General features: G+C 35.1%; 1 protein-coding gene across 1 annotated transcript; it reads right to left on the reverse strand.

The window, feature by feature from the left end:
* Positions 1 to 1,716: 1,716 nt before the first annotated feature.
* Positions 1,717 to 13,872, reverse strand: LOC108675330 (ubiquitin-conjugating enzyme E2 K). Its single transcript, XM_018163329.2, has 5 exons — positions 13,720 to 13,872; positions 5,973 to 6,125; positions 4,264 to 4,346; positions 3,566 to 3,729; positions 1,717 to 3,155 (listed from the first exon to the last, which is right to left on the reverse strand). The coding sequence occupies exons 1-5, from the start codon at positions 13,780 to 13,782 to the stop codon at positions 3,019 to 3,021; spliced, it is 600 nt and encodes a 199-aa protein (XP_018018818.1). The 5' UTR covers positions 13,783 to 13,872; the 3' UTR covers positions 1,717 to 3,018.
* Between the last annotated feature and the right edge of the window lie 10,610 nt (positions 13,873 to 24,482).

Raw genomic sequence — 24,482 nt, forward strand, 5'->3', positions numbered from 1 at the left:
CACTTGTCCAGAAACCAGAATGGAGCCTGTCTATTATTTCCATTTTATCAAGTTTTCAATTCGCTTTTTAATCGACGGTATTTATGTTCTTGGGTTTTACGGTGCTTGGACCGTATGTTCTCAGTGCTTTCATAGTATAGTAAGGAATTTGTTTTATATTGAAAAGACTTGACTCGGAGAGTTACTAAAAATGTTATTGCAATTTATAGCAAAGTCTATTCTTAACTAAAATCAATTGGTTGGTTTATGACTTGTTTTATGTTATAAAAGTTTATTTCGAAGTTGAATCAATTACTTTGTTTACGATTGGTCGTGCAAGAACATACTGCTTATAGCAAGTAATAGTGCTCTTTGAGCTGCGTCGTTCTAGTCGTATTGATACAATTTTTTTTATCTCAAGTTTTCCAGAAATTAAATTAGGAGCTGTTTAACTGAAGTAGATGATGCTAGGAGCTATCTAACTGAAGTAGATAATGCAAGGCTTTGCGGTAATCTACCTGATAGTTCATTATGCAGCCATGAACAATAATATTATACCAATAACTTATGTGATCACCATGAACATTATTGTATTTATAATTTTTTAGCCACCAAAGAAACATTCTCTCTATAATTTCTATTGTAACCAGGAACAATGCATAATGTGACGCTTGTGGCATGCAATGTGTGGCAAAATTTTGTGATGGGACCGTGTGCCTTTGAATGCGTGAATGTCACGCGCCTGTTAGATTTTATCTTAAAAGTGTGCGCTTCAGTAAGTTAAAAGCATTTAAGCTCAGAATCAACGATCATTTGGAACGAAGTAAGAGAGTATTTACTGACGCAACGAATATATTTTCAAAGAACAAATATGTATCTGTTGCATTTATTGCGATGTGAATGTGTGATTCTATATTAAGTTGTTTGGAAGAAAAGTATATATTCTATAATCATAATTATCAGATGATATCTTCCTATAATAAATTTATATTCTACGCCTTGTCCTGCAGTCGCGTTTACTTACTCACTGCAGCTGCTCTCCCAGACAATTGAAGACTTTTAGAAATTGACTAGCGTTTCCAGTATCGCTCTTTGAGAAATTAGCTGGTACGTATCTCGAGTCTTATGCCTTGGGAAATTTGCTAGTACCTCGAGTCTTTACAAGATGACATCTATTACCTGCAGGGAGCTTTTTATATTTGTTCCGTGCTTCTGACTGAATATTCACTACTTGGTTCAGTCAATTTTCGCGATAGATATTCCCGCGCTTCTACAGTTACTACACTATAGTTAGGGTTAACTGTCAAATTTTTTAATCAACGTACGCCATGTATATCACTCCTTCGTTACCGTGGTATACTTCACAGCTAGCAGCAGGTCCTGTAAAGCCAGCGAAGTCCAATTCGGTGCCCACGGTTTCTCAGCCTCAAAGGCTCGTGTAAAAACGGTCAATTGTTAGAACAAGGACGTCAAGTGAATGCAATCCACTTGTGATATTAAATTAATATATTGCCATCCAATAATATCAAGATGCCAAGTCGGCTCATATGACCGATTTCTTCATTAAAAAGCTTAAAAACGTCATTACGTTGATACCAGTTCTTATAATCCAGTCATGTTCAACGACACGCAAAACTCCTACCCAGCAACAGCTGCGTCGCCCCTTCACCACAGTAGCCGCTGTGGCTGACTGAATGTTCTTCAGTTTCCTTCTAAAATCATACAGCAAAACCAGAGTTCAGTAAAATTAAATTTATTATCCATGTCTACACACACAGGCATCTTAATATTAGTAAGAAACAATTCCAACAACGAGCGTGACATATACGGAGAATTTGAAGACAGGCGAGAGGAACGAACGATGCTCTAGTAAACAAACATTTGTATTATGGGATAACCCCAGTCTTCACTAACGCCTACATTTTCATTTTCTGCTCCTGGATACATTTATTTCAAGGTGGTCGCGAGCTTTGCGTTGACACTAATGAATTTTTTCATTTAGACATGAAGTACCAGCTATCAAGCCCCAAAAAATGTTCACCATTTATAGTTTATTGTGAGAGAACTTGAGAAACTGGTAGCCGTGTATTTTCCGTCACATAATAATGTTTTTTCACACAGTAACAGGTGGTTGCAGTGTTGGTCGGTAAGAATGATTCGTTGCATGTCCGTATGACTCCTCAACAAGGACTAACTGAGCTAGTAACTCCTGGCACAACAAGCGCTTCACCTTTCTAGAGCCTACATCAGCGAGGACAGCCCAAGATGACGTCTCACAATATAAATTGTCACCAAACACAAAAAACTTCATCAGCAAATGAGTACCGATTATAGGATATAATCGTTTGTTTCATGAGTAAAAACAGAATGAAGGTACTTAGGAGCTTTATAATATGACAAGCTAATAAAAACGGATGGAAAGGAAATCAATGTTATGTTCTCAACAAATATCGTTGGTGTGACTGGCATATTTTACCAGTCAAATTATCACGAGGCTTGTAAATGTGACGAAAAATGACCCATGTTTGAGCAGAGGCGAAGCATCGGAGTGCGAGTGAACTCCGCATAAGCTCCACGGAAAAACAATCGTTTGTATTCAAGTTTTTCCATTATCATGTGTCTAGTAAATCTCACGAAATAAATTAGATGTTTCTAGGTCGGGATCACTCGGTAAATCATCTAGGTTTCAATCACTGGTAAACCATCTAGGTCTAAATCACTTGGTAACAGCTTGCAATATATTTCAATTGTGCTCTAAATTTTAATTCAAGTCTTTTATTATCTGACCTTTTACACATAAAATCACAGTGATTGATCTCTCTGATTAAAAAATGAGTCCATTTGATAAAATAATGTAGATTTGAATTGGTAAACTAGAAGGGCTAACAAGATTCATAAATAGCACTCTATTATAGACGGTACCTATGCATTGTTAGCTTTTTCTTGTAGATATTCCAATACATTTATTTAGAAGAGCGTGAGGCTTAACTTAGTTGCTATTTGTACAGGAGCAAAGCAGGCAAAGGGCAGCGATGAAGCCTACGAGAATATCTGTTCCAGGGCACGGTCTAAGTTCCAGTCACAGGCAGAGAGCGCCACCAGAGCCTGGTGCTTCTCCACGCCCAGGTCTAGCAGCGTGTGAATCTTCTTGTCAAAATCAGGGTTGAGTTGCTTGCCTGCAAATAGATTTCAGAATTCAAACAAGAAAGAAAAACTATTTGGAATAGATGAATTCAAAATAGCAAACAATATTTGGTGGGGAATATTATACAAATATTTCTGAAATTAAGTCAACTCTTAGTTTAATTTTCATTAAAACGAATCATTAACTTTAGAAGTGTATTCTTAAGATTTGCTAACTGCAAGCAAATTAAATTTAAATACAATAAAATGTATAAAGGATTCAGCAAATCGAAACCAAATTCTCAAGATATATCAACAAATAATAAATCTCATCAATTAACACGTGGTCATAGACGGCGGTCCAGCAGCGAGTGGTGATGGTGAAAAGCGCCCAGTTTTATTAGTACAGACATCAACAAATGAAATTCATCAACTGATATATAAATAAATGTTAACATCAGACCTCCAGCATGAACAGTAGTCCAGTATCGCGCTGTGCTGGTGAAGAGCGCTCTGTTTTCCTTGTATTGGTTGGCAACCACGGCGTCCTGAGGGTCATCAGGCTCGGCCGCAGCCAGCAGCGCCTGCAGGGACAGCAGCACAACCCGCAACGTCATGGCGGCCGCCCTGGAGCATTTAATACATTTAAAAAATGTTTAACTAGTCTAGCAAATTCATCAGCATGTTGATCTTGGCAAGTTTTATCAAATAAAATCTTATGATTAGTAGTGTTCATGTCATTGCTTTCATGATGGTCAACGTTCTGCAGGTCTAGCATCACCGAGTTGGTTAGTTTTGTATAGCTTTTGATATAAAGGTATCAGCAAAAAGTTTTCTGAATGCAGCAAATTTACACACAAAAAGGAAACTACTAAACAAATATAATTATAATATTCCTGCATGAAGGTGAAACTTGCAATATATGATGACTTGTAAAAAAATACTTAAAATTCAATAGGTAGGTACCTTAATTCAGAAGGCAAGATATCGCGTGCATCAAATGTAGACAAGACTTTCATAATAACCACCCTCTTTTAATTGCATTGGTAATCCAACACATCTATATATATTTCCAGTTCAATCACTCGCACTGCAACATTTTTCAATGCATGTAGGTACTAGTCATATTATTAGTGCACAAGGTACTAGTGCCTAACTTACCATTGGTCTTTCAAGATGTCTAAGCAGATGGCTCCAGTCACTGATGAGACGTTGGGATGCCAAATTTTTGTGAGAAATTTGACCTGTAAAATGAAGCTACTAATATCAAATGAAGTTCACAAATTATATATATTAGTTTGCAAATAAACAAAACAAGGCCAAAAATGATTGTTATTCAGGGTTATTCTAATAATGGACCCAATTTTTAAATTCATTATTATCTAAGTATAAATTCAAAATGAATAATTTATCCACCAATGGAAATAAAAAGATTCAAAGTTTTTTCCATATTTATAAATGTTCAACATGTCTCTCTTTTCATTGGATAGGACATACGTAAGCATTGGATAGGACATGCGTAATCAGTCAGTTCCTGAGCGTTTGGTAGGATGCACAGGATTTGAAGATCAGGCTCTACACTTTGAGCCCCTGAGATCACCTGATCTCACACCATGTGACTATTTCTTATGGGGTTACGTCAAGGAAGCTCTTTACGTAATGCCTCTACCAGCAACTCTGTTCACATCCCGCCTCTACCAGCAACTCTGTTTACATCTTGCCACTACCAGCAACTCTGTTTACGTCCCGCCTCTACCAGCAACTCTGTTTACGTCCTGCCTCTACCAGCAACTCTATTTATGTCCCGCCTCTACCAGCAACTCTGTTTACATCCCGCCTCTATGAGCAACTCTGCTTATGTCCCGCCTCTACGAGCAACTCTGCTTACGTATTGCCTCTACCAGCTACTCTGTTTACGTCCCGCCTTTACCAGCTACTTTGTTTACATTCTGCCTCTACCAGCAACTCTGCTTACATCCCATCTCTACCAGCAACTCTGTTTATGTCCCGCCTCTACCAGCAACTCTGTTTATGTCCCGCCTCTACCAGCAACTCTGTTTATGTCCTGCCTCTACCAGCAACTCTGTTTATGTGTCGCCTCTACCAGCAACTCTGGTTGATCTGAAGAACCATATCGCTGCTACGGCGCACTCAGTAACAGAAGAGATTCTTTGTTGTGTGTGGCACGAGTTTGGCTACCATTTAGATGTTTGCTCTGCAGCACAAAGGGGCGCCCTTAAGGGACATGTTGAATATTCATAAATATGTAGCAAAAATTTTGAATTTTTCTATTGGTCTATAAATTATTCGTATCAAATATGCACAATTAAATATAAATTTATTAAATTGAGTCCATCATTTAAATTGAGTCCCTTGTATTTCAAGAGTGACAATGACTTTCATCATAGAAAATTTTGAAATCAAGTTATAATAACCTTATGTGAAAAAATATTAGAATGCAAGCACAGACACATTCTATTCAAAATTTGTTGTCTTAAATGCAAGATAATTAAGCATGAAAAAAAATTAAAATTGATGCTAATACCAGTCTAGACAATATTATTTGACTAAGGCTATCCTAACATGAAAAATGAAGGCAAAAAATAATAAGTAATCAATTGAATTCCAGTCAACAAGATAATTTAAATAATAAACAGTGATCTCTAAGAAAGGGATATTCTATAACAAAATGTCATTTTCATTTAAAGCTCTCATCTTGGGCTAAATAAAAAAATGACACCTGCAATAAGTCTATTTTAATGTTCAAATTACAAATATATATACTATATGATATATCAAAACCTAAATAAAAAAATACAAAAAAAGGTCTGCAAAAGACTATGCCAAAATTTTACAGGGTAAGTTTTTACCTTGGGTGGATTGAATGGATACGTGTCAGGTATTTTGATTTCTAATTTAAAGTTGCCACTCTCATACGGTGTGTCTGGAGGACCCGCAATCTCCCCATTGATGTGACGAAAATCACTTCCATCCATTTCTAATTTGATGGAAAACTTCTGAGCCTGCAGTGGAAAATGAGTAATTCAGCATCTGAGTGAATTTCATTACTTGAAAGATGAGATGTCATGGTAATGGTGCTAATGAGGCAATTGGCTGAAAAATGCACTAGTTGAAATAGCAAACTTGTAATTTTTCCCTGACTATGAAAAATTTCAATAGTTGACATTATACCATTATCATCAAATGAGGTAATAAGGGACTGGCAGGGTAAATCAGGACAGTTGTCCCACATTTTGTAGAAATTTTGTAGCAGCTAAACTAATCAAAATATTGCACAACTAAAAATAGTACGTAACAAAGTTCAACATTTTTACAACACTTTTCTTCAACTTCACTTCTAGTTTGTTCGTTATTTTGTCTGTCTGCTACAAATCCTATATAATCAATATTTAACACATTTCTACCTCCCCACTCAATCTGAAATCTTGCACACTTGCGTAAAGTTGGAGACAATGCACGAATCAATTGACAGAATAAATAATTTTGAAAATTTAAAAAATGTTATTTTTGATATTAAATAATATACCATCAAAGGGGGTAATAAGAGACGGTTTTGAGCGTTTTTTGTAAATAACTTCTTACCAGGAAACATTTCATGAAGAAGTTAAGGCTCATTTTATAGCTCTTTGCAAGGGCTATCGAATGGCATCTTCAAAAAAATTCCGTATGCTTTTCGTAAGGTGCCAGACACAAATAAAACCATCCCGAATTACCCCTGGGAATGTTGTAATCTGGGACACTTAAAATAAAACTCAATATTAAAATGTTTGATGCATGCAGAGTGCACTCATCCATTACTAACAGTACTCTGAAGTCCTCCTCTTTCATTACCGTCAACTGGGGCTACTCGGGACGGTTTTGAGCGTTTTTTGTTAATAACTTCTTACCATAAAACATTTCATAAACATGTTTAGGCTCATTTTATAGCTCTTTGCAAGTGCTATCGAATGGCATCTTCAAGAAAATTCCATATGCTATTCGTAAGGTGCCAGAAGCAAAAAAAGAGCATCCCGAATAGCCCCATCAAACAGGGCTACTATATATGACAATCTGTGCACAATTTTGTAATAACCAATGATGCATTGATTTTTTGATAAGTGAAATTTTTTTGCTGAGCGAGGTAAACATGATCAAAATTCTTTGTTAATTAATTTTTTGGTTAACTGGAGCCTTTTCTAACTGAGGTTAAACTGTAAATGCGTTTTTAGGGGTGTCCCTTATTACCTTGGGGAGGGGGTGTCCCTTATTAACCCATTGTGCAGAAATAGCTGCCATTTTTTTTAATGAGATAGGCAAATTCTGTCAATCAAGTTTTCAAGCTGGTACCAGTGTGCAACTTTTATGCTAGTAAAATTTTTTAATAGTGAATATTAGAATATTACTAATATTATAATAGGTACCGTAAACTGGGGTAACTTAGACTCCTGGGGTAACTTAGACCACTTTTGGTTTTTTTAACAAAAACCCCCAAAACTCAAAAACTATTTGACATAGAAAAATTCTGTCAATGGGCATTAAAGGCCTAATACTGAGGCTACGTAACACAATAGAAAGATTTAAAAAGTTTGCATATCTAATAGGAAAATTAAAAATGTGACCCACGAAAAAAAGCTATTTTTTAAAGCCTCTCAGAGTACCCCCTCCAATTTCTTTATTTTTTAGCAAAATAACTCCAGGTTTTGATGCATTGTAGTACAACTCTTCTAGTTACATATGCAACAAACAAATTTGAGAAAAGTCTCATAGTTTGCAAATGGGGGGCGCCGCCCCCCAATGGGGGAACTTAGACCACCTAATGTCAGCCCTGACGGGGTAACATAGACCGGCTTGGAAATAAATTTAAAATTACCATATATAACATATTTTATGTTTGACAGCCTATTTATGTATCTTCTTTATGTTTCAGACTCTACTGAGTCTTATATATGGTAATTTTAGCTTAATTTCCAAACCAGTCAATATTACCCTGTCAGGGCTGCCCTGTCAGAGTTCCCCAGTTTGGGGGAACTTAGACCACCTGGGGGGCGGGACCCCCCATTTGCAAACTATGAAACTTTCCTCAAATTTGTCATTTGCATATGTAACTAGGAGAGTTCTACTACAATGCACCAAAACCTGGAGTTACTTGGAGTTATTTTATCAAAAATATAATTGATTTTACCACACAGTCTAAGATACCCCCAGAGCTGGGGTAAAAAAGACCATCGATTTTTTTTAAATTACATCAAAACTATGAGAGGCAGGAGCCAGCAATTTATGGTGAGTGAAGCTAGAGTATAGACCTGTATTTTGCATGTTTCAATTTAAGTTTAACTTATCTAGTAAAAAAATGGCATCATTTTAAAAAAAAGTGGTCTAAGTTACCCCAGTTTACGGTATTATTACTAATAATAATAATATAATATTATTAATATTAGAAGTACCTCTACAGGCCTTAGCAGAGGTACTTTTCCATAATCGCACTTCTCACACTTTTTTTCAGCAATTTTTGAGCGATAGTAAATGTGTGATTTTTTAACTAGCTTTATACATAATAGATAGTGAAAATGTTACAGTATATGCCACTATTTTTAGTTTTTCAATATTATGATAAATTTTGCTGCTACAACATTTCTACAAAATGTGAGACGCACATACCGATTTACCCCGCCCATCCCTTATAACCTCATTTGCCGGTGCCCTTTAAAATTACTTTTCAAAGACAGCACTTCTAAAGAATCCAGTGTCTTCAATATTAAAGATGTACAATGAATTTCTCATTTTATTTTCATATATTAAAAAATTAATTTTTCAATTATTTTAATATATAAAAATTGTTTTTCAAATTATTTATTCTGTCAATTGATTCATGCAATGCCTCCAACTTCACACAAGTGTGCAAAATTTCTTAATCAATTGGACAGGTAAAAGTGTATAAAATATCAGTTATAAGATTTGTAGCTGACAAAATTATTTTTCCAATTTTTTGATATTAAAAAATCATTCATCTTGTCATTTGATTCTTGCATTGTCTCCAACTTTACGCGAGTGTGCAAACTTTTTAGATTGATAGGATAAGTAGAAGTATGTTAAATTTTGATTATAAGATTTGTAGCAGACAGACAGACAGACAGACAAACAAGAAGTGAAGTTAAAGAGAAGTGTTGTAATAAAAAAATATGATTCTAAAAATTACTTTTTAAAGACAACACTTCTGAACAGTCCAGTGTCTTGGATGTTACACATGAAGAATGAATTTCTAATTTTATTTTAATATATTGAAAAAATTCATTTTTCACAATTTTTCTAAGATATAAAATTTTGTAAATTATCAAAATTATTTATTCTGTCAACTGAATCATGCATTGTCTCTGACTTTATGCAATTGTGCAAAATTTCAGATAGATTGGACAGGTCAAATTGTGTCATATATGGATTATAAGATTTGGAGCAGACAAAATTATTATTAATTTTTTTTAATAATAAAAAAATTTTAATTTATGAAATTATTTATTCTGTCAATTGATTCATGCATTGTTTCCAACTTTACGCAAATGTGCAAAATTTCAGATTGATTGGACAGGTAGAAGTGTGTCAAATATTGATAATTAGATTTGTAGCTAAGTCAAAATTATTTCCAATTTCTTTTAATATTACAAAAAAAATTCTTTTCAATTCTTAAAATCATTTATTCTGTCAATTGATTCATGCATTGTCTCCAACTTTATGCAAGTGTGCCAAATTTCAGATCAATTGGACAGGTAGAAGTGTGTTAAATTTTGATTATATGATTTGTAGCAGACAGACCAACAGACAATCAAACAACAAGAAGTGAAGTTAAAGAGAAGTGTTGTAAAAATTGAAGAAAATAATTTTGTCTGCTACACATCCTATAATCAATATTTAACACACTTCTACCTGTCCAATTGATCTGAAATTTTGCTCACTTGCATAAAGTTGGAGACAATGCATGTATCAATTGACAGAATAAATAATTTTGGAAAATTTAGAAAAATTTTACATTTTAAAAATAAAATTTAGAAATTAATTTTTTAATATTTGATAACAAAATTAGAATTTCATTGTATGTACATGTATAACATTGGAGACACTGGATTCTTTAGAAGAGTTGTGTTTAAAGAAAGTAATTTTTAAATGCATGTTATTTCTATGTAGCAAGTTAAAAAATCATACATTTACTGCCTCTAAAAAATCCCCCAAAAAAATGTAAAAAATGAGATTTTAGTAAAGTACCTCTGCTAAGGTCTGTAGCAAAAAAATATTTGCTTTATTAAAAAATTTTACTTACATAAAAGTTACACACAGGTGTTGGCTTAACAACGCGATTGATGAAATGTGTATCCTACTGTAAAATGGGGTAACTTAGACTAGTACTTTTTTTATTCAAAATGATGCCATTTTTTTACTAGCTAAATTAAACTTAAATTGAAACCTGCAAATTACAGGTCTATACTCTAGGTTTCCTCATCATAAATTGCTGGCTCCTGCCTCTCATAGTTTTGATGTAATTTCAAAAAAGTGATGGTCTTTGTTACCCCAGCTCTTGGGGTATCTTAGACTGGGTGGTAAAATCAATTATATTTTTTGGCAAAATAACTCCAGGTTTTGATGCATTGTAGAATAACTCTTCTAGTTACATATGCAAATGACAAATGTGAGGAAAGTGTCATAGTTTGCAAACGGGGGATGCCGCCCCCAAATGGGGGAACTTAGACCACCTAATGTCAGCCGTGACAGGGTAACATTGACCAGCTTGAAAATTAGGTTAAAATTACCATATATAAGACTCTGTAGAGTCTGAAACATGAAGAAAAACATTAATAGGTGAATCAAACAAAAAATATGTTATATATGGTAATTTTAAATTAATTTCCATGCCAGTCTATGTTACCCCATCAGGGCTGACATTAGGTAGTCTAAGTTCCCCCATTTGCAAACTATGACACTTTCCTCAAATTTGTCATTTGCATATGTAACTAGAAGAGTTCTACTACAATGCATCAAAACCTGGAGTTATTTTACCAAAAAATAAAAAAATTGGAGGGGTACTCCAACAGGCTTTAAATAATAACTTTTTTTCTTGGGTCACATTTTAAATTTTGTAACCTATTAAATATGCAAACTTTTTAAATCTTTTTATTGTGTTACATAACCTCAGTATTGGGCCTTTGATGCCCGTTGACAAAATTTTTCTATGTCAAATAGATTTTGAGTTTTGGGGGTTTTTGTTAAAAAAACTAAAAGTGGTCTAAGTTATCCCTGGAGTCTAAGTAACCCCATTTTATGGTATCTCATTCCAAAAAAAAAATGCGGCCATTTCCGCAAGACGGCGTAATAAGGGACACCACTTGGGGGTAATAAGGGACACACCTGAAAACGCATTAACAGTAGAACCTTGATTAGCAAAGGCTCCAGTTAAAGAAAAATCAATTAACAACAAAGAATTTGTATTACATTTATCTCGCTCTGCAAAAAAAAATTTCTCTCAACAAAAGATTAATGCATCATCGGTCATTACAAAATTGTGCATAGAATATCATAGATAGAATTGTGCACCAGGCAACACAGAATGCAAGTAATTACCCTAAATTATTATTTATTTCTCCAAAAAATATGATGGTTGTCACTAAAATATTCCTTTCTGTATGGGTTTGTTTTTATGATCTTTTTACAACACTTCTCTTTAACTTCACTTCTTGTCTGTTTGTTTGTTTGTCTATCTGCAACAAATCTTATAATCAAAATTTAACACACTTCTACTTATCCTATCGATCTGAAATTTTGCACACTTGTGTAAAGTTGGAGACAATGCATGAATCAAATGTCAAAACAAATTATTTTAAAAATAAAAAAAAAAATTTGCAAATTACAAAAATTGAAAAAATAATTTTGTCATCTACAAATCTTATAACTGATATTTGACACACTTTTACCTGTCTAATTGATCTGAAATTTTGCACACTTGTGTGAAGAGAGGCAATGCATGAATCAATTAATAGAATAAATAATTTTAAAAAAATTATATATTAAAAAAATTTTATATATTAAAAAAATTCATGTATTAAAATAATTTATATAATAAAAAAATAAAAAATTTATTTTTTTAATATTCGAAAATTAAATGAGAAATTCATTGCACATCTGTAAGATTGGAGACACTGGATTCTTTGGAAGTGTTGTTTTTAAAATTAAAAAAATAATTTTTAAATATATAGGTATTATTGTTATAGTGAATTCACTTGACCCAATTAAAATGGTGTGAAATTACAAGCTGTCCTGTAAGCTTACAGATACAGAAGAAATGCTACATGGTTCCTTATATGAAGCTTGCAGTGGACAGGTTTGTTGTCAATGCTCGGTGACATGTCAATGGATACGGTAATATCACATCAATAATATGGTAATATATGGATATGATAATATCATATCAATAAAGGAAAAACAAGTAAAAATCACAGACAATGTCATTTATTCTAAATCTACATCATCTACAATGAAAGAGGAGGACTTCAGAGTACTGTTAGTAATGTATGAGTACACTCTACATATACTTCTAACATTTAAAAATTGTATTTCAAGTGTCCCGGATTACACCATTCCCATGGGTAATTAGAGATGCCTTTATTTTGTGTCTGGCACCTTACAAAAAGCATATGGAGTTTTTTCAGAGACGCCATATGATAGCCCTCACTAAGATCTTTAAAATAAACGTATATACGTTTATGAAATATTTCACAATGAGAAGTTATTGTTGAAAAATGCTGAAAACTGTCTCTTATTACCCCGTTTGATGGGTGTATTTTGTTCAAGATATAATGAGAGGGAATTCTTTGCAAGAAGTTATTTTACCATTTTTTAGAATACCGACTAGGTTTTTTAAGAACATGTGAGTTTGTTTCTTTAATTTTGCATAAATTATCTTCCTACTTAAAAAACAACAAGTAATACAATCTCATCAATTGTTTAGCACTTACAAGTTACAATAGTAGAAGCCTTAAGGATTGGTACAAATTCCAAGGTGCTTAATTATTATCAGGAAGAAACTGAAATTTATTTTTTGGAAGCTTGCACTTTTTGAGTTTTGAGAAACAAGAACATATCAAAGAAGTAGGTTAATTGTTACAATACATATTTTTCTCATTAATTTGTAGTCTCTGACATATATACCTACATCAACTTTTTTTAAATAGTGATACATCATGTAAATGATGCATCATCCATTAACTCATTATTTGAAAAATCAACAATTATTGGTTAAAAGTTATGGCAAATGTAATAAGAGAAATTGATATTCTATAGCATAAAATTTTTAATAATAAAGATAAATTATAAAGTCTGAGAAGATAAGTATGTATGAATGATAGATGTGAAAAAAGTAATAAAACCCATATTACCCATTTTTGCTTGGGTTTTTGAATGAAAACCTGGGTGTTTTTATAAAACCCATGTAGGTTGAGCAATTTAAAAAAAAACAGGGTTTTTTGCAACCCTGATTGGAACATGTGAAATTGGCTAGCTTCACGGGCATTTTTGTCCAATTTACAGGTGGCTTCTGCCCAATTTTCTACTTAGGGCATCAAAAGTTAAATACTTTACCTCATCAGATTTGATGACTTCATTAAATTCTCGTTGAATTCGTTGGGCAGCAATGTTAGACATATTGTCAACAAAGAAACATATATATCTAATTCTGGAAAATACTCAAGTTATATACCTGCACATGACAATTTTTTGCAAAAAATCAGAAAAGGTTTAAAAATACTGCTTAATTTATACTAAAAATGAGCTTTTTGACTTAGATAAAATAAATAAAATAAAGATAGATAGATAAAAATAAAGATAGATTACTAAATAGGAGAAAAATCATTCTTTAGTTCTCAAATTGGCATAGAAAAGCTATGAAGAACTACTGATAACTAAAATCTCACCATTCCAAGATGAGTAAATGACAAATATCCAGCTCAATGATGAACTTTTAGTAACAATTAGGCAGGAGATAATTTACCTTTAGAGCAAGAATCTCACAGAACCAAAAATGGCAGGAGAGCTCTGATTGCTGTCAGCTATTAAATATGTATATCATATAATTCAGTTCCCCATCTGGTAAAGCTTGGTGATAAAGCTACCTACTTAAGCTATTATCATGTAATTCACAATATTTATATTGTCAATATTTGACATTTGGTTTCAAAATGTATGGAAGCTTGTAAGCACAATTGACAGGCATGGAATATATCTACTTGGCAAGTTGGCAAGCCGTGACTGGATTTTTCAAGTCGTGGTTTTAAGGGTTTGCCAGCAGTGATTCCATTTCTTTGAGCCGTGATCCCATTTTTTCAAGCCGTGAATTCCATATCTTGGACATGAAAAGCAATTTACAAGCTGCAAAATTATAAACAATGTCACTTTCACATGTTACCCCTGGTACCCCAATTTCTCAAATATATAATTTTACCCAAAAAACAGTCCGATCGTACATCAACACTAACATTTGTCTTCTCTTAAGGCCAGTAGTCACAGTGCAGCAAAGTCTGTGAGCGAGAAATTTGCGACAAGGATGTGGAACCCTTTTCCTGTATTCAGATCGGCAAGTTGCTGCACTCGAGCTTGTTGCCTTTGCAATATGATACCTGAGCCAGCACCCATCTTAGGGCTGTGGCTGTCTCTTAGGTGGCCAAGGAATGGCCTGTGGTCGGCTAGAACTAACTGGCCTTGGCCGACCACTGGCCATCTATTATTACTTGCCCCTCATTGTGCTCCCCTTCACCACAAGAGTGACAGGCGGGTAATTTACAAGGTGTGTTTCCCCTCATTTTTTCCCCAACTCCTTCATGAGAACTGCGGCTTTCAAAGAAAATGTGAAATCTCTGATTTAGCAGTAATGAAAAAATACTTTGTTAGAAAATATCTACATAATAGAGGTTGATTCAGATATGTCTGTAATACCAATCAATAGAGAATAAATACAACAACATCCTTGTGTCTCACAAAATTAGGTAAGTCGCAGTATAATGAACATTGATTGATTGATGTATAACCTTTTCCTCTATCATAACTAATGCTAGACAAAATTTGCATATTTTTTTGTTAGAGAAATTGTAAATAAATAGCTGAATAAGCATGACAAAATTCAGATTGATATTTTTATTTAAAAGCGGAGTTATAATGACTATACGTAGTGACAGATTCCCATAGGGATCCAGCCATTGCTGCCTGAGGGCTCACGGTTATCAATTGCAGCCTTAAGTTACAACTGAACATGTAATAGCTAATAATGCAGTCTGACCACACTGACGTGACCACAACTGTGCAATCTTCAACTAAATGTTTTGGGTTTATTTGTTGTTATTACGTTCTGCATGATATTTTGGCAGGAGCATTATAGTAATGCGGATTGTGGAAGTTGAAAATGTTATGAAACTACATGTTTGCAAAGTGAAAATCGAGATTTTTCTAATAGAACAAAAATACATGGCATTTGATACGCAAGATTTCATACCTACTGAAACACTGCCACTCCTCACTTGAGGCTCACTACCTTTTAGTACCTTATACTGCACACAGACACAGTGACAAACCAGAGATTTTTAGAATCAGTTCATTTTTAATTTCCTCATTTACTCAAGATTTAAAGCAATCTCTTATGTATGATAATGCTGGATTGCTGGTATCCATGATACTTTGCTTGTCTATTTATAGGACTCAAAAATGAACTTGAGGACGCCTGAAGTTGAGGGAGTGTCTAAAAAACTCTCTGCTTTGCCACCGCACCATGCCGGGCGGTTATACAGTTATATTTAGAGGGAATAGAGGCTTATATCAACATGCTTATGGGCTATGGCTTACAGACGGTCAATGTCGTTATGTCAATAACCTTGCCAGCACCCAGAAACACTAAGGTTGCCTGTCTTCTGTCTTCAATTGAAATGATATATTTCAAATTCATAAATACAAACAAAATTGAACACATATTTCTCCTTTTTAGTTTTTAGTGCTAGCAAAATAGTTTTTTAGTTATTAGCTTATTATGTCGCTACGGACGCTACCAAGGCTAAAAATTGTATTCCTGCCAGTATTGCATGGGTTTTAGTTTTACTCATTTAGTGACAAGCAGGCTGAAGCAGCTAAGCAATTGCAGTTTTTGCTGAGTGGCGCCGCGACTTATAAGGCATACTGGCAAGTGGCATTGACGATGTCACGGTTAACGCCATAGTCGCCACTTGACAGTAGGTGTAGACCGTGTAGTACTAGTATCATCGTTCAACCATGGGTACCTAGTACATACTAGTAGCGTAGTAGTCCTCGGGCGACCTCGGCCCTCGCGATTTCCGCCCCTACAACTGCATGAGCAAACTTAGCAGACAGCAGTCTTAGCTGATGAATCAAAACATTATCAAGAATTTTAAAAATTAAATCTTAGAAGTGAATAACAAATGGCGATCATGCAATTTCTTTAACTTAAGTTAGGCATACGTCGCGGACGCAGAGGAACCTGAACTTGGAAATGCAGCGCCTAAGCCAGGTGACGACGTGACGTGAGCTCAACACTTACGGGGACGAGCGTAGACTAGATAGTATTAGGATAATTCCCGAACTCATCCTAAAACACTGACTTTTTTAAATCACAATTTTGTCACGGCAAATCTGCTCATGTTCCATAGTGAACAAGCAAACTATTTGAAAATTTATCTCTTTGCTGGAAATTGTTTGCCAAAGCATGCGTTATTTTTATACCCTTTTTGAATCGTGAAATTTTTTGAACTCTTCAATCGTTTTTTCCTGAATAGCCCTCAAAATTTAAGGAAAAGACAGCATCAGTTAATTTCTGAAGAATTAGGGTAGAGCTCAAGGATTTGTTCTATTCTACAATGACAACTAGGTACCGGTAGTGACATAAAAATTTAAAGTACAGTAGGTAGGACGCATGAAAATATTAAATGCAAATAAGTTAAAAAATTAAACCCAGTGAACTTTGTTGTATTTTTCTTCTATTAGCCAACAGCGAAACTCAAAACAACTCGGGTATTTTATTTGCCAAAATACGTTCTTATTATCATGCTGTGATCGAAGGCCCGATGTCTAACAGTCTCCTTAGCTTGCTGTAATGCGCAGCTGACAGTTCCACTTTCATGGTTTTATGAAGGTCTTGGCGCCGTGTTTGCACTACTGGTTAGACCTGTGGACATCGGCCTGCTGCTTGAATAAAAGATTATTGCAAATGTGGTTGAGACGGGCATTCGACTTTTTATTTTAATCCTTTTGATCAGAATTACGAACGTAATCCATGCTTATGCAATTTTTTTATGGCATAGTCCTTCTTATCACACAGTACGAGTAAAATTATTATTTTGTATATGCATATGGTTAATGTCTATATAAACTCTTTTTGTTGTGTTTAATATTGTCCATTATATGTGTTTTTTTGCTTATTGGGATCTTTCGTTAATGGCAACTTGGCAAGCTTATACCATCGACCAATTTCGTAATGTATTCTGGCTTCACTAACTGTGGCTCATTTCTGGCTTCATTCCACATCAACCCTGACATTGCTCTGAAACTACTCCGGCTTCACCTGTCTTCACTTCGGCACAACTCTGGCTTTACTCTATCTTTACTCGTTTTTCCCCCCGGCTTTACTCTGGCTTAACTTAAGGTTCACTTTGTCTTAACTCCGACTTTAGTCTGGCTACATTTGGGTAAGCTTCGTTTCAAATTCAGTTATTGATTTGAAACAAATTTTAAAAATAAAATGAAAATTAACAAATAAATAAAATAAAGAATTAAATAAGGTTATTGAATTTGAAACAAATTTGCATTACAACGCACATTAGATTGCATTTGAACGCATGAGATTGTATTAAAAGCATGTGATTGTATTAAACGCATGAGATTGTATTAAACGCATGTTATTGTGTTAAACAGTTAAATGCATGCTATCGCATTATACGCATAAAAAACGCGTGCAGCCATCCTGACAGGATGGCTGGATTTTGGGTGATGTCTTCAAGTACATAGTCATCTACTCATCGCATTAATTGCAACTTACCTATAAGAAGTGAGAGAGCTTGGAGCCTGGCTCTGTTGCGAAGTGAGCTTAATATGATTACTTAAACTTATAGATTTACTTGGCAGAGTTTTTCCTCTTAAAAATGTAATAAATACAATAAATAAGACTACAAATAATGCTGATAAACTTTCTCATAGTGTATTTTTTTCGTAATCGCCTTATCTTTTCACTATATCGACGCTGCCACACAGTTCTCGTTGGGAAGTAACCCTGTAGCATTCATTGAACTGGCAATTTGAGAATAGAAAAGAGACACGCGCACGTGAAGCTATATTCCCAACCTCAGTTATTGTGTCGTCACAAGAATAGCTTGTGGGTGGGAATAATGTCGCCTGCACGCCTTTAATTACGTGCAGCTGGAAGCATTGGCTGCGTCCTGCTCAAATTAGCTGCTCTGAACAATGATATTGCGAGCCATTATGGCCACTACTGCTGCTAATTAGTGCTGCTCCTTTCAGCAATATTGCCCATATTGCTTTCTGTCACCACTAATGTGGTCCTAATAAGGATGTTTGGAAAATGAAAAAATTATCCGGCTGCTTAGCCGTGAACGTCGACTTTTCCAAAACGCGACACTTTTCTTCCGTATTTAATCTTAATTAAGTATCGTTATCATTTATGATTTTCTGAAATAAAAAACGTTCCGATGAGAATAATATCCCGGGGCCAGCTGGTACACGAGGTTTACAAAATAGCTATAAATAACCCATAATGAAATGAATAAGAAGAGTTTAATCTTAATTAATGAGCATGATTTTCAGTCGAGATAATTGGAGTGTTTGTGAAATTTGATCGTATTAACCACAAGTATTATATTAACAACGTTATAATCATACGCGAAGGCTTCATAGAAGAAATCGTTCTCGTTGATTACATTACTCATTAATGTAATGTCATTAATATTAATAATGGCTCATTACAAAGATCTCAGATAATGCTAACCGTGAACAGCTTGCATGCGCAACCGAGCACGCAGAGCATCAATAAGATAATTAATGGTAATAATATGCATTTAAAATTTACTCTTTTTAAAGACAACACTTTATGAACTTTAAACTGGATATGAACTTTAAAGAATCCAGTGTCTCCAGTTACAGTTAAAGAATCCAGTTACACATGTACAAAGAATTTCTAATTTTATTATCATATATTTAAAAAATTGATTTCAATTTTTATTTTTACAATTAAAAAAATAAATTTTTCAAAATTATTTATTCCGTCAATTGATACATGCATTGTCTCCAACTTTACGCAAGTGTCCAAAATTTTAGATCGATTGGACATGTAGAAGTGTGTTTAATATCGATTATAAGATATGTAGCAGACAAATTTAATTTTTTCAATTTTTTTAATTTCAAAAATAAATTGTTTAACATTTTCAAAATTATTTATTTGTCAATTGATTCATGCATTGTCTCCAACTTTACGCAAGTGTGCAAAATTTCAGATCGATTGAATAGGTAAAAGTGTGTTAAATAATAAATACCGATTACAAGATTTGTAGCAGACAGACAGACAAACAAGAAGTGAAGTTAAAGAGAAGTGTTGTAGAAGAGATTGCCGGTGAGCGAAAGATTGTTGGTAAGCATGCAAACTCTTATTCATAAATATTAGCATATTATTGCAGTATTATATTGTATTAAAAATTATTGTATGAAGTAATATTGTAGGTATATTAGATTTGTCAAGCAATGAAGTAAAAGTATATTGCTTCCTAATATACCTAAGTACATATTTTTCTTATCGGTACTTTAATTACTGCAGTAATTATTTTTCAAAAACTTGTTATGCAATCTCCGTACACATGCGCAATCACGCTAGTGTCAGAACTTTCATTCTTTATTTCCACGTAATAAATTTATAAAATCGAGCGGTTTTCTGCATTCTACCTATGATTTTGTTATATCCCCATATAGTTATTTATAGATGGAGTGAACCATGTTGCGGCTGAAGTCTACCGCTAGTTCGACATCAGAAGCTCTGACGAAAGTGTTTTATTTTCATGTTACTCTTTTGCTACTGTAATCCTGCTTTACATGATTACCGTAACATCCCGTTGACGAGATGTCCTATAAAAAAGTCCTTCGGGAGTCCCTGGGGGATTTATTCGACATGGATGCATGAATTATGTATACTCACAAGAATCAGAGGAAAACATTATAACGACCTATGATGTATTTCTCTGATATACATTGGTGTTTAAAAAAAGTTTATTGTAATATGTTGTATTCCGAAGCATATGTCTGTACGACTGAAGTCTTTAACAAATTCAAGTGAAGATATACAATAATTTTACGAACTAACGGACTGCTCTAATTGCTGCACAATTAATGTTGTGCATGCATTGTTAAATTTTTAACGTATAAATGAAAATGTCAGCCATATAATAAGTACAGGCCAGTCTGCCTGTATACGGATAGAAGCGCTATATAGTGTCCACATTCTTGATGTGGATACGGGCTTTATGATTTTCTTAATCCTTACATTTACTTCGTCTTTTATATTGTAATTAAGTCGTATACGCATGCAAATCTTCCACGCATCTTATGAAATAAATATTTAGATTTTGAACTTTTCCCAAGTATTTCCGAGCCATATTATCAATACTTCTACTAAAGATATAATTTTGAATCACATTGACACTGCTGGACTTCGTACATATCTTAAATAAATCTTGAATTTAATAATGAAAATGAAGCATTCGAATTTTTCTTAGAAACCTCTTCAAATGCGGTCGAGAGTTGCGCGTAAGCAGGAAAATTTTTGAGAAGAAAATCGGCCGCGAATATCGTCAGCTGTAAACCTTTTCAATTCGAGGAAGCCAAATAAGCGAAGCAGTTTGTCGTCAGGATCCATTAGAGCGTTTTTGTGCTCGTCATTCAAGATTTTGTCATGCCGATAATGACGCCATCAAATAGCCATGGCTTTCTCCTCAGGTACGGCCGTGGCCAGCATCTCGTTGTGGACTTAAACTATTTGCTAGTGCGAGACTGGGCTTTAATGTCCGGTAAACATGCCAGGGACATCGACGTCATAAAATGCCACTAAAGAATGAAGAAGAAACGATACACAGTACTCTGTGGGCATATAACTTGAATTACTTTTGACTAAACACTTGTATAGACATCACTTGTGGACTTGAAATTTCGCTGTATAATTATAATGTCTGTCTTTCGAAATCAGCATCACTAATATAAATAAAGGAACTATATTATCAACTGGTGAAAATTTGGGGTATTAAGTTATTATAGGAAACTATGATTCCCCTAATAATTGCGGATTCCGCAGACGCTCGTGTCCGGTTCCGGATCGCCCCATCAAAATATAGGACACAGAATATATAGTGTCATGTCGGCTGTGTTGGGTGATTGTGGCTGCGTACAGTTATGAGTATTACTGTCCAAGTGCTTCACTTTCTGTTAAATCTAATGCAAGGATGGGCTTGAATTCAGCCAAGTTCGTTTACCTTATAATAAGTTACAGGCAGTCTTTCATTTTTGGGTGAAATATTACGCAGGTCACACATTAAGAAATATTATTCCTGTATCTGATAACATATAACTTTTAATCATTGCACCCGAGTCAGCTGAAATAATTTTTATTTTTCTGTTTATTTTACCTCAGCGTTTTTTTCGTATTAAGAGTGAAATTGGTTCATAGTTTTTTTCGTATTCGGTAGTGAAATTTTCTTAAATAATTTCGCACCGTTGAAGTTCGGGCTTCGGCGGTATGATAGCGTTAAGTACTGATTGTCACCATAGTTAGCGACTCGGAACTGACGGTTAAACAGTGAATGTAGGACTTGAAACTACTTTATTTGCATGCCGTTCTCAACGCCATCGTCTGCACGAACGCTTCACGCTAAAATGCCTCATAATGTCTGCAAAAGAGAAGGGTCATTTTGTGTCGCTAAGCAAAAGACGCTCCCAAATCATGCTCACTATCTCATTGTTTACAAACCGCTCGCTAAAGGGTCGCCTGCGAAACTCATACGCTCTCATCTCTCCCACGCAAAACAAAAATATTTCTACGCGCCCAATGAACGAAAGATCGGGACGAAAAGGAGGAGCGATCGAGAGTGGCTCCTCCTTCAGCATGGCTTCAGAGGGGTGCCTTCTTGCTGCCAACGACTGGTGGGTTGCCGACTCGGGCGGTTAGTTAGGCTCGAGTGGCTATACGGCACGATCGTCGGGGAGACTCTTGCAACGGGTCGTATAGGCTTGTGATCTTTTTGGTGCTGTATGAATAATTTTCAAATGTAGCCTGCCAGAGTAATTAATTAAATGTGAAAAGTTACTGAGCAATGTTTTGATCGGTTCGTTTACCAGAAATGATTATATTAATTTATATCCATTGAAATGTGATGAAATTGTAGTTGTGTAAAAATCATGCAGCGATGCAAGTTTTGAGATGGATTTTCCTGCTTAGGTGAAGAATTTGACGGATAAACTATATAGGAACTGTTCAATAATTTCAAAGCTCGTTGAAAATGACCAATGTTCTCGCCAATGCCAGAAGTATAAGATTTAATTAGGAATTCATATGATTAATTGGAGCATGAGAAGTAAGGTAGTCTTCAACTGCATTTGGCCATGACTGATGAAATCGTAGCTAGGCGAAGACCGAAATTTTATCTTCGCTAACAATTCTTGAATGAACTCGGGAATGGGAATAATTGACATTCAGCATTTCCAGTTAATATGGGCGTTTCGTTTAATATTGATTGTTAAGTTTGCTCACGTATGTTTTTATCGTATAGATTTATCGGTTAGACAGTAGACTACGTGAGAGCGAACGGCCCTTGAATGTGTCATACACACGATATATGTATATCCTCCTCGACCTCTCAGCGCAGAGGCCACTCGCTCTACTTGCGAGAAACTTCGACGAATTCCAGTTAACGGAGCCCATGGCTTTTACTTTAGTCTTGTTATCCAGTTGAAAGAACATTGACCTTAATAAATTTCTATAGTAAATTTTAGGATTACAGATGACGGGCGTTTTCCTTCAGGTAGTTCCGATATTCTACTGAATGGTGACTTAATTATACCCGAGTCGCTGACCCGTGCAATACGAGGTTGACGATGAGTTTCGATCGAGGTCGTATGTCGGCTAAATCCTCGCTTCGTTGCAATGATGGATACTGCTTACTGCAATATTTGCCTCATGTGTGCTTCATAGCTTCAAGTACGCTTCATTCATAGCTTCATGCGCGCTACATACATAGCCTCATGCATGCTGCATATATAGCTTCATGCTCGCTAACCAGCTTCATGCGCGCTACATTGCTTCATGTGCGCTACATAGCTTCATGCTCGCTAAACAGCTTCATGCGCGCTACATAGCTTCATGCGTGCTACATAGGTTCATGCTCGCTAAACAGCTTGATGCGCGCTACATAGCTTCATGCGTGCTACATAGTTTCATGCTCGCTAAACAGCTTCATGCGCGCTACATATAGCTTCATGCGTGCTACATTGCTTCATGTGCGCTACATCTGTCTCTTATACACATCTAGATGTGTATAAGAGACAGCTTCATGCCTGCAACATAGCTTCATGCGCGCTAAATAGTTGCATGCCTGCAACATAGCTTCATGCCTGCAACATAGGTTCATGCCTGCAACATAGCTTCATGCATGCAACATAGCTTCATGCATACAACATAGCTTCATGCCTGCAACATAGGTTCATGCCTGCAACATAGCATCATGCATACAACATAGCTTCATGCCTGCAACATAGGTTCATGCCTGCAACATAGCATCATGCATACAACATAGCTTCATGCATGCAACATAGGTTCATGCAATAAAACATAGCTTCATGAGCGCTACATAGCTTCATGAGCGCAACATAGCTTCATGCGCGATGAATAGCCTCATGCATGCAACATAGCCTCATATATGTTACACAGCATCGTATAACGCGTCAATGAGGTGTGAATTGCTTTCCTCAGCACGTGCTATATTTGCAGCTATATAGACGTGTATATAAATAAGCTTATAACAGATACCTTCCCAGTTAGTTTCATCATTCATAAACCTGCAATGGAGGAATATATAGGTTACTAATCATGGTTATTAATCATGCATGTTGACTTATCTATTTTCAGGCTTCCAATGTAATTTAATCTCCCTACTCTTCGCCGTTGAAATCGTTCCTTGTTATAAACTAGTGAATTGTCAAAGAATATATATTTGAATTTATCATAATCTATTTCCTGGATTAAAAAATTCACATGATTAATATTTTTGCATACGAGTGAAGTGATAATATAGGACTCCTGGAAG

This window comes from Hyalella azteca, unplaced genomic scaffold (genome assembly GCF_000764305.2).
Source record: "Hyalella azteca isolate HAZT.00-mixed unplaced genomic scaffold, Hazt_2.0.2 contig8388, whole genome shotgun sequence".
Lineage (NCBI taxonomy): Eukaryota > Metazoa > Arthropoda > Malacostraca > Amphipoda > Hyalellidae > Hyalella > Hyalella azteca.

Coding starts and splice junctions, on each gene's coding strand:
- LOC108675330 (XM_018163329.2), bottom strand. CDS start 13,782: ATGTCTAACATTGCTGCCCAACGAATTCAACGAGAATTTAATGAAGTC. Junction 4,347..5,972: donor ATCCATTCAATCCACCCAAG/GTAAAAACTTAC, acceptor TTCATTTTACAG/GTCAAATTTCTCACAAAAAT. Junction 3,156..3,565: donor GACTACTGTTCATGCTGGAG/GTCTGATGTTAA, acceptor ATCTATTTGCAG/GCAAGCAACTCAACCCTGAT.